This window comes from Physella acuta, unplaced genomic scaffold (assembly GCF_028476545.2).
Source record: "Physella acuta isolate Inbredline_101_S28 unplaced genomic scaffold, ASM2847654v3 ptg000565l, whole genome shotgun sequence".
In the NCBI taxonomy this organism is placed as follows: domain Eukaryota; kingdom Metazoa; phylum Mollusca; class Gastropoda; family Physidae; genus Physella; species Physella acuta.
Window position 1 is genome coordinate 519,474 of NW_026732084.1, and position 17,669 is coordinate 537,142.

The 17,669-nt window shown below is 37.7% G+C and overlaps 1 protein-coding gene across 3 annotated transcripts in view; it reads right to left on the reverse strand.

Annotated features, from left to right (window-relative positions):
• LOC131946602 (uncharacterized) overlaps positions 1-15,997 on the reverse strand; it is a 39,303-nt gene extending 23,306 nt beyond the window's left edge. The window contains exons 1-2 of one of the 3 annotated variants that reach the window (XM_059307490.1): positions 15,832-15,997; positions 2,610-2,821 (exon numbers count right to left, since the gene is read on the reverse strand). In XM_059307490.1, coding sequence (XP_059163473.1) covers positions 2,610-2,625 — 16 coding nt within the window. In that variant the 5' untranslated portion in view covers positions 2,626-2,821; positions 15,832-15,997. Of the gene's footprint in view, positions 1-2,609; positions 2,835-8,432; positions 8,478-15,831 lie in introns of those variants that run through there. The other 2 variants (XM_059307492.1, XM_059307491.1) reach the window with 2 other exon arrangements.
• Between the last annotated feature and the right edge of the window lie 1,672 nt (positions 15,998-17,669).

Consider the following 17,669-nt stretch of genomic DNA (forward strand, 5'->3'; position numbering starts at 1 on the left):
ACTAAAAAGTAGAAAATAAATTATAGACTACTATTTAAATAACTATAAAGAAAAGCGTGGGTCACTTTAGTATCTATTGGATACCTTTACTAATGTTGAGGAAGACACCCACGCTTTTCTTTATAGTTATTTAAATAGTAGTCTATAATTTATTTTCTACTTTTTAGTGCATTATTACATAAAAGCTTGTTATTAAAACGTTTTTTATGAATTTTTTTTCAGTACTTTACATGTTTTATTTACAATAGAGTTACATGACTAAAAACCATTGCGCGCCTACTGAACGTGATGGCGCAGCTATTGAACGTACCGTGATGGCGCAGCTATTGAACGTGATGACGCGTGTGGTGTGGTTGGCTAGACATGCCTACTAATTCGGTCCAAATTTTAATTAATTCATAAAAAATTAATTAGGCATCCAATTAAGTCAAATTTAATTTCAGATTGCATTGTCTTCATGTCTTGACCCACGTGTCAAATGTGAATCGTATCAGTCAAGTAGAAGTTTCCGAATTTTCACTCCTGCGTTTCGATCTAGACTGACGACAGACTGGCGACGACAGAGGAAGTGAGTTAAATAAAAGCTTGGAATAAAAAGGCATAAACGTTTTCATAACAAGCTTTTATGTAACAATCCACTAAAAAGTAGAAAATTAAAGATTTTCTTTAAATATATAATAATACACTACTATTTAAATAACTATAAAGAAAAGCGTGGGTCACTATAATATATTTTGTATACCTTTACTTATATTTGGGAAGAGTTCCACGCTTTTCTTTATAGTTATTTAAATAGTAGTGTATTATTATATATTTGAAGAAAATCATTTAATTATTTTATTTTTTAGTGCATTATTACATAAAAGCGTGTTATCAAAACGTTTTTAATGTATTTTTTCATGACTAAAAACTTTTGCGCACCAAATGAACATAAAAATTTTCGTATAATAGAGCGGAATAATAGTAGGACCTCCTACTTTAATACATTTTAATTCATTCATAAAAAAATTAATTGGTCATCCAATTAAGTAAAATTTGCTGTCAGATTGCATTGTCATTGGGTGTTGACCCACGTGCCAAGTTTGAAAGAGCTCTAAATTCCCGGGGCAGTTGCGATGTATAACGACAGACAGACAGACAGACAGACAGACAGACAGACAGACAGACAGACAGACAGACAGACAGACAGACAGACAGACAGGCTGACAGACAGACAGACAGACAGACAGACAGACAGACAGACAGACAGACAGACAGACAGACAGACAGACAGACAGACAGAGAAAACAAGTTAAATAAAAGCTTGTTAAAAAGATAATGATTTAGAGGCAATACTTGGCATTGTTTACTCTAGCTAATTAAGTTCTACTTGTTTTACTTAATGCCATCAAATTAAGTTCCGGCTCATAATCACGTGTCAGGTACAAATAAAACTGATGGCAGAATTCTAGGGCAAACTCCTAACCTTAGTTTTAACGGGGGCAGCTAGTGGATTGTAATACTTGTACTCAGCTAGTGGATTGTAATACTTGTACTCAGCTAGTGGATTGTAATACTTGTACTCAGCTAGTGGATTGTAATACTTGTACTCAGCTAGTGGATTGTAATACTTGTACTCAGCTAGTGGATTGTAATACTTGTACTCAGCTAGTGGATTGTAATACTTGTACTCAGCTAGTGAATTGTAATACTTGTACTCAGCTAGTGGATTGTAATACTTGTAGTCAGCTAGTGGATTGTAATACTTGTACTCAGCTAGTGGATTGTAATACTTGTACTCAGCTAGTGGATTGTAATACTGGTACTCAGCTAATGGATTGTAATACTTTTACTCAGCTAGTGGATTGTAATACTTTTACTCAGCTAGTGGATTGTAATACTTTTACACAGCTAGTGGATTGTAATACTTGTACTCAGCTAGTGGATTGTAATACTTGTACTCTTAAAAGTGTGCTCTCGTCAGTTGGAGCATAAACAGTTCAAGTTTTCAGAAGTAGATCATGGTCACATCTACAGAAGTAGATCATGGTCACATCTACAGAAGTAGATCATGGTCACATCTACAGAAGTAGATCATGGTCACATCTACAGAAGTAGATCATGGTCACAGCTACAGAAGTAGATCATGGTCACATCTACAGAAGCAGATCATGGTCACATCTACAGAAGTAGATCATGGTCACATCTACAGAAGTAGATCATGATCACATCTACAGAAGTAGATCATGGTCACATCTACAGAAGTAGATCATGGTCACATCTACAGAAGTAGATCATGGTCACATCTACAGAAGTAGATCATGGTCACATCTACAGAAGTAGATCATCATTTAGTCTAACGATGTAGATCATGGTCACATCTACAGAAGTTGATATTGTTCAAGTACATGGAAACATCATGCTCAAGAATACATTAAGAACTAAATGAATCACTCCCTATACGGATCATAGCATAGTAAAGCTTCGAACCAAGATTGTTAAATAAAATATGTAGATGTATGATGTTGTTTTTTCTTTCAACATCTAAATCTGTAGTTATTTTCCCCATTGGTATTTGAATACTACCTTTCTCCCCAGCTACTCCTCATAAAAGAAAATTTAGCCCTTACCTAAAATTCGTTCCATCACTTGGTATCCGATAGCTAGTGACAGGGACTGCTACTAGAGTTTTAAACAGTCGAAATGTCCATTAGTAATGTCCCTTGATCAGCTGGCCCACTGCTATGCCTTGGGTTCAGCTTCGCGCTCCACCAAATGTTGTCCCCTGTCTTGCTAATTCTCTCCCTTTAAATAGTGTGGCGATGGATTGATGGGGGTCGCCCTGTCGAAGAGGTCTATATTTGAATGTGTTACCGGCCTCGGGATGACATAAGCACTAATGAAGAACACGGCTCAGCTGTCCTTAACGAACTGTTTTAAGTTCTACAACATTTTCAATTGTCCTTAATCTAACATGTCATGTTTTCTGTAAGTTCTACAACATTTTCAATTGTCCTTAATCTAACATGTCATGTTTTCTGTAAGTTCTACAACATTTTCAATTGTCCTTAATCTAACATGTCATGTTTTCTGTAAGTTCTACAACATTTTCAATTGTCCTTAATCTAACATGTCATGTTTTCTGTAAGTTCTACATTTTCAATTGTCCTTAATCTAACATGTCATGTTTTCTGTAAGTTCTACAACATTTTCAATTGTCCTTAATCTAACATGTCATGTTTTCTGTACTTTTTCTTTGATTCTGTAGGACAAATAACAATAAACATTGCAGTAGGCTATATAGTAAGAGAAATTTAAATATTTTTTTTAAAGATAATTAAACATCTAATTCACATTTTATGTCATAGTTCCTTTTGTTATGGAGTCTGGACCTACATGAAAAGTTTGAAACAAATCAGTCAGGTAGAAGTGATATTTTTTAGAGATCGGAAATACCATAAAGTACTACTCCCCGTCACCGAAAATCACTAAAAATTTGATAAAATCAAGAAAACAAGTTCTTATACCTGTTTGTTAAATTTTGTTCATCTGACTGAAACGGTACTTATGTTATCTGTATTTTAGACACTTGACATAAAGTGATGTACAGCTTCCAGATATATAAGAGGTCAATCAAAATTTGAAAGTAATCCAAGTATAAGACTTTTTACTTGGAATCTATTTAAGAAATTTCATTTACCTAAATGAAGCAGTATTCAAGTTACCGCGTCCCCAATGATCAAATAGAGCAAGGTACCGCTTCCGGTTACGGGAAATCGTAACAAAAGTTTAAAGGAACTTTCGCATACATTCTAATACTTATATATACATTTGAAATTTTGTCTGTCTAACTTTATTAGTACTCAAGTTATGAGCATTTGAGAGACTGGAAATAGAATTCATATCACTTTCGGTAACCGGCAACTGTACAAAAGTTGAAAATCTTTAATTTTCTACTTTTTAGTGGATTGTTACATAAAAGCTTGTTATTAAAACGTTTATGCCTTTTTACTTTCTCGTATATACGAAGTATAGAGAAAGTCTTGTAATCGTGCAAAAAAAAATAATCGAGATTTTTACAAATCTCGACGTTTCACACCTCACTGATACGGAAAAACATAATTTTGCAATCTTGTCCGTATGTCTGTGTGTCTGTCTGTGTGTCTGTGTGTCTGTGTGTCTGTCTGTCCGTGTGTAAACACGATAACTTGAGAACAGTTACAGCTAGGTTGATGAAATTTCATATATAAGTATTTTATCAAAATCGTAGATCCGTATCAACTTTTGAGCGATTTCCGATAACCGGAAGTGGTACTTTTCCTACTTTGAATTTTTCAAAAGCCTATAACTTGAGTACTATTTCAGATAGATAAATGAAATTTCACATGTAAGTAAAAGATCTAATTCTCTACCTTCTGTCAAATTTTGAGTCATTTCCGTTGACTGGAAGTAGTACTTTACGCTACTTCCGATTTCTCAAAAAACTAATGTAAATTTTAAAAGTACTAATAATATTGCGCACCATTATGCGCTTTTTTATTTGGCGTTCACTTGGTGTGCAATTAATTTGTCTACGAGATTTTATTCTATTTTTAAAACTTTAAGTATTTAAAATGGATTAAAAATCATGTCTATAGCCCGTTCCCATCCCCTGTTATTTTATATAAGAATATTCGAGAAAGTTTAGGGGAGATCACTCCCGGTTTATTTAAAGTTCGTCTCTTGATATCAGTTTGAGCTGTTTAATCATTCGCTCGCTTAGAAGATCAAAAGTTGGTATTAAAATTAATCCTTTATATTCCATATACGATACAGGGGGGAGGTGTAAAACGTCGAAAACTAAAAATTTCATGTAATTTTGCTGCACGATTGCAATACTTTCTCTATACGAGAAAGCAAATATGTACAAGCTTTATTTCTTCAGGTCAACAATAAAGATTAGAGGTTTCTCACCAAACATGCTCGGCGTCATTAACAATATTCTGAATTGTTGATATAGGTACGTATTATTTCGTCATTAACAATATTCTGAATTGTTGATATAGGTACGTATTATTTCGTCATTAACAATATTCTGAATTGTTGATATAGGTACGTATTATTTCGTCATTAACAATATTCTGAATAGTTGATATAGGTACGTATTATTTCGTCATTAACAATATTCTGAATTGTTGATATAGGTACGTATTATTTCGTCATTAACAATATTCTGAATAGTTGATATAGGTACGTATTATTTCGTCATTAACAATATTCTGAATAGTTGATATAGGTACGTATTATTTCGTCATTAACAATATTCTGAATTGTTGATATAGGTACGTATAATTGTTGATATAGGTACGTATTATTTCGTCATTAACAATATTCTGAATAGTTGATATAGGTACGGATTATTTCGTCATTAACAATATTCTGAATAGTTGATATAGGTACGTATTATTTCGTCATTAACAATATTCTGAATTGTTGATATAGGTACGTATAATTGTTGATATAGGTACGTATTATTTCGTCATTAACAATATTCTGAATTGTTGATATAGGTACGTATTATTTCGTCATTAACAATATTCTGAATTGTTGATATAGGTACGTATTATTTCGTCATTAACAATATTCTGAATTGTTGATATAGGTACGTATTATTTCGTCATTAACAATATTCTGAATTGTTGATATAGGTACGTATTATTTCGTCATTAACAATATTCTGAATAGTTGATATAGGTACGTATTATTTCGTCATTAACAATATTCTGAATTGTTGATATAGGTACGTATAATTGTTGATATAGGTACGTATTATTTCGTCATTAACAATATTCTGAATTGTTGATATAGGTACGTATAATTGTTGATATAGGTACGTATTATTTCGTCATTAACAATATTCAGAATTGTTGATATAGGTACGTATTATTTCGTCATTAACAATATTCTGAATTGTTGATATAGGTACGTATTATTTCGTCATTAACAATATTCTGAATTGTTGATATAGGTACGTATTATTTCGTCATTAACAATATTCTGAATTGTTGATATAGGTACGTATTATTTCGTCATTAACAATATTCTGAATAGTTGATATAGGTACGTATTATTTTGTCATTAACAATATTCTGAATAGTTGATATAGGTACGTATTATTTCGTCATTAACAATATTCTGAATTGTTGATATAGGTACGTATTATTTCGTCATTAACAATATTCTGAATTGTTGATATAGGTACGTATTATTTCGTCATTAACAATATTCTGAATAGTTGATATAGGTACGTATTATTTCGTCATTAACAATATTCTGAATTGTTGATATAGGTACGTATAATTGTTGATATAGGTACGTATTATTTCGTCATTAACAATATTCTGAATTGTTGATATAGGTACGTATTCTTTCGTCATTAACAATATTCTGAATTGTTGATATAGGTACGTATTATTTCGTCATTAACAATATTCTGAATTGTTGATATAGGTACGTATTATTTCGTCATTAACAATATTCTGAATTGTTGATATAGGTACGTATTCTTTCGTCATTAACAATATTCTGAATTGTTGATATAGGTACGTATTATTTCGTCATTAACAATATTCTGAATTGTTGATATAGGTACGTATTATTTCGTCATTAACAATATTCTGAATTGTTGATATAGGTACGTATTATTTCGTCATTAACAATATTCTGAATTGTTGATATAGGTACGTATTAATTCTTAAAGCTCTGATATAACGTATAAAGATTTTTATCTTTAAAAAGGACTAGTTTATTTCAGACATCTCTTAGAAGAAAGGGCGCACAGTATCCCCCTCCCCCCCCCCCCCTCACGACCCTCCAAAGCACATCCACTGTCCCCCAACCACCCCCCTCCTCACGACCCTCCAAAGCACATCCACCCCCCACCCCCCTCACGACCCTGTACAGGTTAAACAACCTGAGTTGTACAAGTTAAACAAACCGAGCTGTACAAGTTAAACAACCCGAGCTATACAAGTTAAACAACCCGAACTGTACAAGTTAGACAACCCGAGTTGTACAAGTTAAACAACCCGAACTGTACAAGTTAAACAACCCGAACTGTACAAGTTAGACAACCCGAGTTGTAGGCCTACAAGTTAAACAACCCGAACTGTACAAGTTAAACAACCCGAACTGTACAAGTTAAACAACCCGAACTATACAAGTTAAACAACCCGAGCTATACAAGTTAAACAACCCGAACTGTACAAGTTAAACAACCCGAGCTGTACAAGTTAAACAACCCGAGTTGTACAAGTTAAACAACCCGAGTTGTACAAGTTAAACAACCCGAGTTGTACAAGTTAAACAACCCGAGCTAGTTTTAGTATTGAAAAGAGATGTATGACTTGGCCCACAAGTTAAAAGTTGTTGGTGCAATAAACATAATAGTTTCAAAAACTGTCCAGTTAAAATAGATAGGTTTAAGTAGATTGTGATGTTTATATGAGACAAAATTAGGTCGTAGAATAAATAGTAACAGGTGTTTTATATAACATAAAAGTATATTCTTTAAATTTATTAAAATAAAATTGGAAAGATGTAATTAAATCTTATACATAAGTGTAATTATAGAGTGTCACTTATCCCCCCTACTTTTGATATGTGCCGCTCCTAACACTGCAAAAACCCGAGTTACACTTTGGGGGTTAGGGCCCTTTTAATGTCCACAGCTACCGGCTGATCTGGAGAAAAATGTCTCAAATAAACCCTGCAGCCTACGGATGTTTTCGCACCTAAAAGCCGACAGAGGTTGTTAAGAAAAGGTAGAACAATATTGTCGTTTAGCTAGCTACCAATGGGGGTTTAAAGCTGATATGTTTAACCGTGCATGAGGGGGGGGGGATATGGTACTCATTTTTCAACAAATTTAAATATCGAATTACTTGTTTAATTTTTTAAAATTTCTTAAACTCAAAATGAGAAGGTAGAACACATATAAGAAGGTAGAACACATATAAGAAGGTAGAGCACATGTAAGAAGGTAGAACACATATAAGAAGGTAGAACACATGTTAGAAGGTAGAACACATATTAGAAGGTAGAACACATATAAGAAGGTAGAACACATAAAAGAAGGTAGAATACATATAAGAAGGTAGAACACATATAAGAAGGTAGAACACATATAAGAAGGTAGAACACATATAAAACTTTTACATTAACAATCTCGGTTAAATTTAAACGCAAAAAAAAAAATAATATAAATAATAGGCCTACAGTTATCATTTTTTTTAAATAGTAAAAGTGTTTGTCGCTTAGTAAATATTTGACACATTTTACTAAAGGAAAAAAAAGTTAGTTTTTTTTCTAGTTTTCAGTGCTCGTTATTATCAAGATTTTGTTTCAGATGTACTTCATTGGTTTACATTGTGTGCAGTTGCCGTGAGGTAGAGCTAAAAATAATTGAAATCTACCTGTTTGAAAGGCCTATACCAACCACCGTGTCGCCCCTTTGCACACAAAGCACTTGATTTATCGTGAAAACGGTCTCAACCTCTCCATTGTGGACTTTAAATTCGAAACAGTGCCCAGCTAACTAATATATAGTGTGAATGGAGGATATTGGAGCTTTTAATGTTCGCACTAAATAGTTCCGTGTTTCCAAAGTGAAAAGGAAGAGAATTTAGGGTTGTCAAAAAAGTGTTGTTTTTTTTTAACAGAGAAAAAAAAATGAACAATTTAAAATGAAACAGGATTTTCCTCGGATAATGTTTGAAAACAACAAGGTGGTAGCGGTGATATTGGCGTTACTGGAGTCACCAACTTGTCGGTAAACATTCAATCAATGTGTCAAACTTTCCGTCTACATCCTTTAATACAAACTTTCAAAACTTGATCATGTTTTCGCTATCGAACATATTATTGTTGGCATTCTTCTATGATAAGATTATGTGAATGTAAGCTTGGTCAGTTTATTATTTGTTTAGTTTAGGGTTGATGCCATTCCAAGTTGCTACGATTGAAGAAGATTTGTGTGGTCCACTAAAAAAAAACAAGCCACTTCAGTTCAAATAACAAGACGGGGTAACAGTGTGCGATACCAGCTATTCCTAGATACCAAACTTATAATGATCAGTTGATAGTACTTGAATTATTTGGATCTGAATTATTATGGCGCCGATTAGTCTACACCAGGGGTTCCCAACCCCGTGCCCGCGGGCGCCATGGCGCCCGCCGAACGATTTGTATGTGCCCGGCTCTCACTATTCGACAGAGACAGAATTTATTTCATAAACATTATTAAATGGTTGAAGGGGATGGAAATCTAAAGTTTGAGGGGGGGGGGGGGTGCAAATCGAAAATTTGAGGGAGGGGGGTGCAAATCGAAAGTTTGAGGGGGGGGGGGTGCAAATCGAAAGTTTGAGGGGGGGGGTGCAAATCAAAAGTTTTGTTCCCGGGTGACGGGAAGGGTCGCTACGCCTCTGGAGGGAGTTTGTCGATTTAAAATAGGTGGTGCCCGCCACCCTACCGATATTTAAGAATGTGCTCTAGAGTAAAAAAAGGTTGGGAACCCCTGGCCTACACTGCCTCTTAGAAGCCTCAGGATGTGCTCCATGAAAGCCTTGACTCTACGTAAACCATCCTTCGCAAGGTTGATGTTAAACACCCCTTCGCAACTGCCTCCCACCACCCAAAGAAAAAAGACATTTATATACATGCATATATATATATATATATATATATATATATATATATATATATATATATATATATATATATATATATGAGATGTGTGTAGGCATTCATAAGCCTATAATTTCAATATATGCCATATACACGTAGATCTATGTGTATAAATAAGCATGTATATATATATATATATATATATATATATATATATATATATATATATATATATATATATATATATATATAATGTATTTAAAATTAGTTGATTAACGTACCAGTCATCGAAAATATTAAACAAAACTTGTTTTCCTCTTTAAATTTTGCAGTTGGTGTCAGCCCTCCTCCTCCCCGAGTGATACATTTAATTAAAGTGTTCACAGTTAATAATAATGACTTTTATCTATAGTCGGTTACTAATACAGCTGGATGTAGCATTGTTTTCTCTATAGTTCCCTTGTTGGGATTGTCAATTTGTACTTAAAAAGCTATTTAACTCTAATCATTAGTTTAACAGGCAAAAAGCATTTTTCTTCAGTAAATTTCGCTATTTTTTGCCTTGGTATCACCCCCTAAATGGTGTCACTCAATTTCATCATTTTGTAACTTGATTTTAATAAATACTAAACATTTATGTAATTAGAGTTTTTAGTTTTATAAAAATTGTAGTTCTTGCAGTTTGTGGGCCTTTTTTCTGTCGGCCTTTTGTCCATGCAGACCTTTTGTCGGCCTATTATCCGGATTCCCTCCCAGTAGTATTTTGATCGGCTTCACAAGATTTAAATTTATGGCGATCGGATGAAAGGTGTAGTAATGCATAAAGGGCAAACTAATATACTTTCATTTCTACATATATAGATATATTATATCCAAATCAAGATTTCGACAAAATTTGACGTTTTACTACTTGAGTACAGTTTCATTTAGGTGGGCGAAATTTCATATATAAGTGTAATATCCTATATTTGGATTACTATCAAATTTTTAGAGACCTCAGAGGTGCTTCATTCTATTTCCGCTTTCTAAACTACCGATAACATGAGTGTCTGTCATGTTCGGTGGAGGAAACTGTATACATAAGTATGAGATCTTATTCTCCTGATTCTCTCTAATTTTAAGTCATGGCTAGAAGAAATATGTAACTTGAAATTCAAAAACGGAAACGGAAATTTATCCGGAAGCATTTTTAAATTTTAAAAAAAAACGAACATTCCGGAAAAGAAAACTATATCCCAAAATTGAAATTTGATCGGAAACGGAAATTTTACTGTACACGAAAATTTAACCACTTTAAATAGCGATTAATTTTTTTTTTAAATCGATTTAATGTCCTTTGCCGTCATTATACCGATTATTTTTAATTTTAGTTTTAGATAAATATACTAATTAAGGTTAATTATAACATTGCCATGAAATTGTTGATTTGATGTATTTCATGCTGTTAAATGAAGGTATTATTAACATAAAGGACAATTGTACGGCGTGGAGCGTATTGGTGAGGGGTTTGGTCTTTTCCCGTGTGCGTGGTGTGTTGGTGTGTGAGTGAAGGGTTTGGTCTTTTTCCGTTTGTGTGGTGTGTTGGTGTGTTGGTGAGGGGTTCGGTCTATTTCCGTGTATGTGATGTGTTGGTGAAGGGTTTGGTCTTTTTTCGTGTGTGTGATGTGTGTGGTGTGTTGGTGAGGGGTTTGGTCTATTTCGGTGTGTATTGTGTGTTGGTGAGGGGTTTGGTCTATTTTTGTGTGTGTGGTGTGTGGGTGAGGGGTTTGGTCTATTTTTGTGTGTGTGGTGTGTGGGTGAGGGGTTTGGTCTATTTTTGTGTGTGTGGTGTGTTGGTGAGGGGTTTAGTCTATTTCCGTGTGTGTGGTGTGTGTGGTGTGTTGGTGAGGGGTTTAGTCTATTTCCGTGTGTGTGGTGTGTTGGTGAGGGGTTTGGTCTATTTCCGTGTGTGTGGTGTGTGGGTGAGGGGTTTGGTCTATTTCCGTGTGTGTGGTGTGTTGGTGAGGGGTTTAGTCTATTTCCGTGTGTGTGGTGTGTTGGTGAGGGGTTTGGTCTATTTTTGTGTGTGTGGTGTGTTGGTGAGGGGTTTGGTCTATTTCCGTGTGTGTGGTGTGTGGGTGAGGGGTTTGGTCTATTTTTGTGTGTGTGGTGTGTTGGTGAGGGGTTTAGTCTATTTCCGTGTGTGTGGTGTGTTTGGTGTGTTGGTGAGGGGTTTAGTCTATTTCCGTGTGTGTGGTGTGTTGGTGAGGGGTTTGGTCTATTTCCGTGTGTGTGGTGTGTTGGTGAGGGGTTTAGTCTATTTCCGTGTGTGTGGTGTGTGTGGTGTGTTGGTGAGGGGTTTAGTCTATTTCCGTGTGTGTGGTGTGTTGGTGAGGGGTTTGGTCTATTTCCGTGTGTGTGGTGTGTGGGTGAGGGGTTTGGTCTATTTCCGTGTGTGTGGTGTGTTTGGTGTGTTGGTGAGGGGTTTGGTCTATTTCCGTGTGTGTGGTGTGTTTGGTGTGTTGGTGAGGGGTTTAGTCTATTTCCGTGTGTGTGGTGTGTGGGTGAGGGGTTTGGTCTATTTCCGTGGGTGTGGTGTAGGTGAGGGGTTTGGTCTATTTCCGTGTGTGTGGTGTGTTTGGTGTGTTGGTGAGGGGTTTAGTCTATTTCCGTGTGTGTGGTGTGTGGGTGAGGGGTTTGGTCTATTTCCGTGTGTGTGGTGTGTTGGTGAGGGGTTTGGTCTATTTCCGTGTGTGTGGTGTGTTTGGTGTGTTGGTGAGGGGTTTGGTCTATTTCCGTGTGTGTGGTGTGTGTGGTGTGTTGGTGAGGGGGTTGGTCTATTTCCGTGTGTGGTGTGTGTTGGTGAGGGGTTTGGTCTATTTCCGTGTGTGTGGTGTGTTGGTGAGGGGTTTAGTCTATTTCCGTGTGTGTGGTGTGGTGGTGAGGGGTTTGGTCTATTTCCGTGTGTGTGGTGTGTTGGTGAGGGGTTTAGTCTATTTCCGTGTGTGTGGTGTGTGTGGTGTGTTGGTGAGGGGTTTAGTCTATTTCCGTGTGTGTGGTGTGTTGGTGAGGGGTTTGGTCTATTTCCGTGTGTGTGGTGTGTGGGTGAGGGGTTTGGTCTATTTCCGTGTGTGTGGTGTGTTGGTGAGGGGTTTAGTCTATTTCCGTGTGTGTGGTGTGTTGGTGAGGGGTTTGGTCTATTTTTGTGTGTGTGGTGTGTTGGTGAGGGGTTTGGTCTATTTCCGTGTGTGTGGTGTGTGGGTGAGGGGTTTGGTCTATTTTTGTGTGTGTGATGTGTTGGTGAGGGGTTTAGTCTATTTCCGTGTGTGTGGTGTGTTTGGTGTGTTGGTGAGGGGTTTAGTCTATTTCCGTGTGTGTGGTGTGTTGGTGAGGGGTTTGGTCTATTTCCGTGTGTGTGGTGTGTTGGTGAGGGGTTTAGTCTATTTCCGTGTCTGTGGTGTGTGTGGTGTGTTGGTGAGGGGTTTAGTCTATTTCCGTGTGTGTGATGTGTTGGTGAGGGGTTTGGTCTATTTCCGTGTGTGTGGTGTGTGGGTGAGGGGTTTGGTCTATTTCCGTGTGTGTGGTGTGTTTGGTGTGTTGGTGAGGGGTTTGGTCTATTTCCGTGTGTGTGGTGTGTTTGGTGTGTTGGTGAGGGGTTTAGTCTATTTCCGTGTGTGTGGTGTGTGGGTGAGGGGTTTGGTCTATTTCCGTGGGTGTGGTGTGTTGGTGAGGGGTTTGGTCTATTTCCGTGTGTGTGGTGTGTTTGGTGTGTTGGTGAGGGGTTTAGTCTATTTCCGTGTGTGTGGTGTGTGGGTGAGGGGTTTGGTCTATTTCCGTGTGTGTGGTGTGTTGGTGAGGGGTTTGGTCTATTTCCGTGTGTGTGGTGTGTTTGGTGTGTTGGTGAGGGGTTTGGTCTATTTCCGTGTGTGTGGTGTGTGTGGTGTGTTGGTGAGGGGTTTGGTCTATTTCCGTGTGTGGTGTGTGTTGGTGAGGGGTTTGGTCTATTTCCGTGTGTGTGGTGTGTTGGTGAGGGGTTTAGTCTATTTCCGTGTGTGTGGTGTGTTGGTGAGGGGTTTGGTCTATTTCCGTGTGTGTGGTGTGTTGGTGAGGGGTTTAGTCTATTTCCGTGTGTGTGGTGTGTTGGTGAGGGGTTTAGTCTATTTCCGTGTGTGTGGTGTGTTGGTGAGGGGTTTAGTCTATTTCCGTGTGTGTGGTGTGTTTGGTCTGTTGGTGAGGGGTTTAGTCTATTTCCGTGTGTGTGGTGTGTTGGTGAGGGGTTTGGTCTATTTCCGTGTGTGTGATGTGTGTGGTGTGTTGGTGAGGGGTTTGGTCTATTTCCGTGTGTGTGGTGTGTGGGTGAGGGGTTTGGTCTATTTCCGTGTGTGTGGTGTGTGGGTGAGGGGTTTGGTCTATTTCCGTGTGTGTGGTGTGTTGGTGAGGGGTTTGGTCTATTTCCGTGTGTGTGGTGTGTTGGTGAGGGGTTTGGGCATGGAGAGGGGAGAGAGAAAAGTGGGACTAGAAGAAAAGTGGGACCAGGGGGACATTGAGAGGGGGAGAGAGAAAAGTGCGCGCACATGGGTTCTTTGATTAGGGTGGGTCACATTTTTATTTGAGGTTTCGTTTCGCAATTGGCGGGGATTCTGACTTTAATGGCGAAGTAGAAGCGCTTTAAGTTTAAGTTAATATTTTAATGTTCTAATTCAAATGTTTTAAAAATAAGTAAAACAGAAAACAGATGATTGACTTGTATTACTTGTAACATGAAATGCCTACACATCTGTTTGAAGCAGTTGTCTTCAGTTAGCCTCAATTGACCATCTTCATGATAGCACTAGCTGACCCTTAGAAGTGTCAGCACATGCGTCATCCAACTGTAATCCATACGTCACGTTTTCTAATTTACATGCCGGCTTGTGGACGTTTGAGATGTTAGATATATTGTCATCTTCAGAACTGTAGGCGGCATCTCCATGTGGCCAACTTTCCCACTTCCATGTGGCCAACTTTCTCACTTCCATGTGGCCAACTTTCCCACTTCCATGTGGCCAACTTTCCCACTTCCATGTGGCCAACTTTCCCACTTCCATGTGACCTAATTTCCCACTTCCATGTGGCCAACTTTCCCACTTCCATGTGGCCAACTTTCCCACTTCCATGTGACCTAATTTCCCACTTCCATGTGGCCAACTTTCCCACTTCCATGTGGCCAACTTTCCCACTTCCATGTGACCTAATTTCCCACTTCCATGTGGCCAACTTTCCCACTTCCATGTGACCTAATTTCCCACTTCCATGTGGCCAACTTTCCCACTTCCATGTGACCTAATTTCCCACTTCCATGTGGCCAACTTTCCCACTTCCATGTGACCTAATTTCCCACTTCCATGTGGCCAACTTTCCCACTTCCATGTGACCAAATTTCCCACTTCCATGTGGCCAACTTTCCCACTTCCATGTGACCTAATTTCCCACTTCCATGTGGCTTAACTTCTTACAGTTTTGATTTATAAAAGTATATGTGTCAATTAAATGACTTTAATCTTGGCGAATGGGTTGATGCTTGGGTTACTTTTACTTAGTTGTTAAGGTTAAATTTGATGTACTGTTTAGCAGTAAATGTTTAGACATGATTGGGGTTAGGCTGAGCGTAGAATAAATGAGTTATTGCTTACAAAAATCTAATCTACGTTAAATTAAAATTGTATACAGACAAGCAACGATCTTTTGTTTATCTATTGTTCTAACCATAGCCACAGGCCATCATGGGGATTGCTTTTAATGTAAGAAAAACATTCATGCCTTGCCTAGTCAGTCTCTAGATGGTATTGTCGTAACTATAGATGCAATTTTACAGAACTACTACGGTATTGATACAATCTTACGGAACGACTACGGTATACATGTAAAAATAGATACAATAGTATTACTTATTTTTTTATGTTACTAAAATATATCAACGTTGTGTGTGTGTGTGTGTGTGTTTAGATGATTACCTTAGTGTTTGTATTCAACTGATTAATGATATGCATATGTGTGTGTGTTCAATCGGTCGACATTATGTAGATTCTATATGTGTAAACAGTTTTGCTCTGTTTTATCGTAATATGTGAGAAATGTCAGCACGGTGATGAAAAAAGCGAGATGAAATGGTAGCTTGATTCACAATGAATAGATCTAGGTTGCCGCAAGAATTCTAAAAATAAACCTTACATATTGTGCGGCACACCTTTCTGGTCCAGAAGAGAACGGTTCTCAAACAATAATCCGAGCAGGGCTTGGCAACTGTGTTCCCATTCAACCAGCTCGACTCCTCGGGCCCACGCTGCAATCATCTGTTTGACCCTATTAAGAACACGTAGCTGCCATGTTAAAAATAAAAGGGTTACCAGCCGACAGTGACAAACAAGTAACAGGAGAGGCCGTGTGAACCACGTGACATGTGGCCCTAGCAGCTGACATGTAGACAATTCTGTTGCACAGACGTTTATTGATCAAGTACCGAGTTCATCTTTTAAGAAGGCTGGATTACCAAAAAGAGATATTAAAAACAAAGGGGTGGGGAGAGGCAGCTGGTGACATTAAAAGAACGTGTTACCCAGAGGCGTTTGAAGGTTTTCCGGTGAAGGGGAGCGTCAAGTCGAAAAAAAGGCGCAACATAACAGGCCGATATGTGTCTATCAATATATATATATATATATATATATATATATATATATATATATATATATATATATATATATATATTATATCTTATATGTATATATATATATATATATATAAGATATAATATTATATATATATATATATATATATATATATATATATATATATATATATTCTCTTCATGTGGACCATACGGGACAAGACGTAGACGCACGCCGTTACTCCCCCGCTCTCTAGGCATATAGCTAACACCCCACCCCACACCCCTATCAATCAGTCTGGAGAGCTGTAGTTCACCCCGAATATTTACAATCGTAGAGCCTGGTCGAATTAGTAACGGCTAATATGGGCAGATAATTGAGCTTTTAAACGATTTGAAACCAAGGAGAGGTAAGAAGTTCTGCTTGGCCTTTTCATTGTCGTCGTAAACTGTCGTCACGGACGGCTGCTCTCACGGTGGTGGGGAATGGACAGAGTTTCTTCCAGGCATCTCTACGCCCCCCCCCCCCCCCACCGAGAAAATTCTACCGCCCCCCCCCCCCCCCCCCCCCCCGAACGAAATGAAATTTATATAATTTATATAGAAATTATATACTTTTAACAGTGTCCGCCCCCCCCGAAGTAAGTCTACCGCCCCCCCCCCTAAAATTTCAAGCCCCCCCCCCCCCCCCCCCGCAGAAAAAAAGTCTGGAAGAAACACTGGGAATGGAAGGGAGGGTAGCGTCGAATTAACTAGCTATGAAGTACTGAAAAGTAGAAAATAAAACAACTAAATAGCGGCGTGTGATACTATAATATATAATCTGATATAATAATATTATAGAAGTGAGCTATTGCTTTGCTACAGTGAAATATGCTGTAAGCTATTTTTCATAATGTTACATCTATTTTCGCTGGTTTTTTACTTTCTCGTATACAGAGTATGGAGGAAGTATTGTAATCGTGCTGAATAATTGTCATATATTGTGATAGTTTCCCCGTTTTACACCTCCCTACTTTATCATATTATAGAGAACATAAAGCTTGAAAAAAATCTAAACATATTTTGACAAAGTTTGACGCTTTACTTCCTTCCGAAACGGAAAAAAACTTGGTTTTGCAATTGTGTCTATATGACTCTAAACGCGATTATTTGAGTGCCGTTCAGAGTTTCTTCCAGGCATCTTTTCGGGGGGAAGGGGGGGGGACGAGACGACGGGTGGAACCGCCCCCCAATCCCCCCGAAGAAAGTCTACCGCTCCCCCGAACGAAATGGGATTTATATAGACAATATATACTTTTAACAGTGTCCGCCCCCCCCCCCCCCCCCTCCCGAAAATTTCAAGTGCACCCCTGGAGAAAAAAGTCTGGAAGAAACACTGGTGCCGTTTCAGTTATGTTGACGA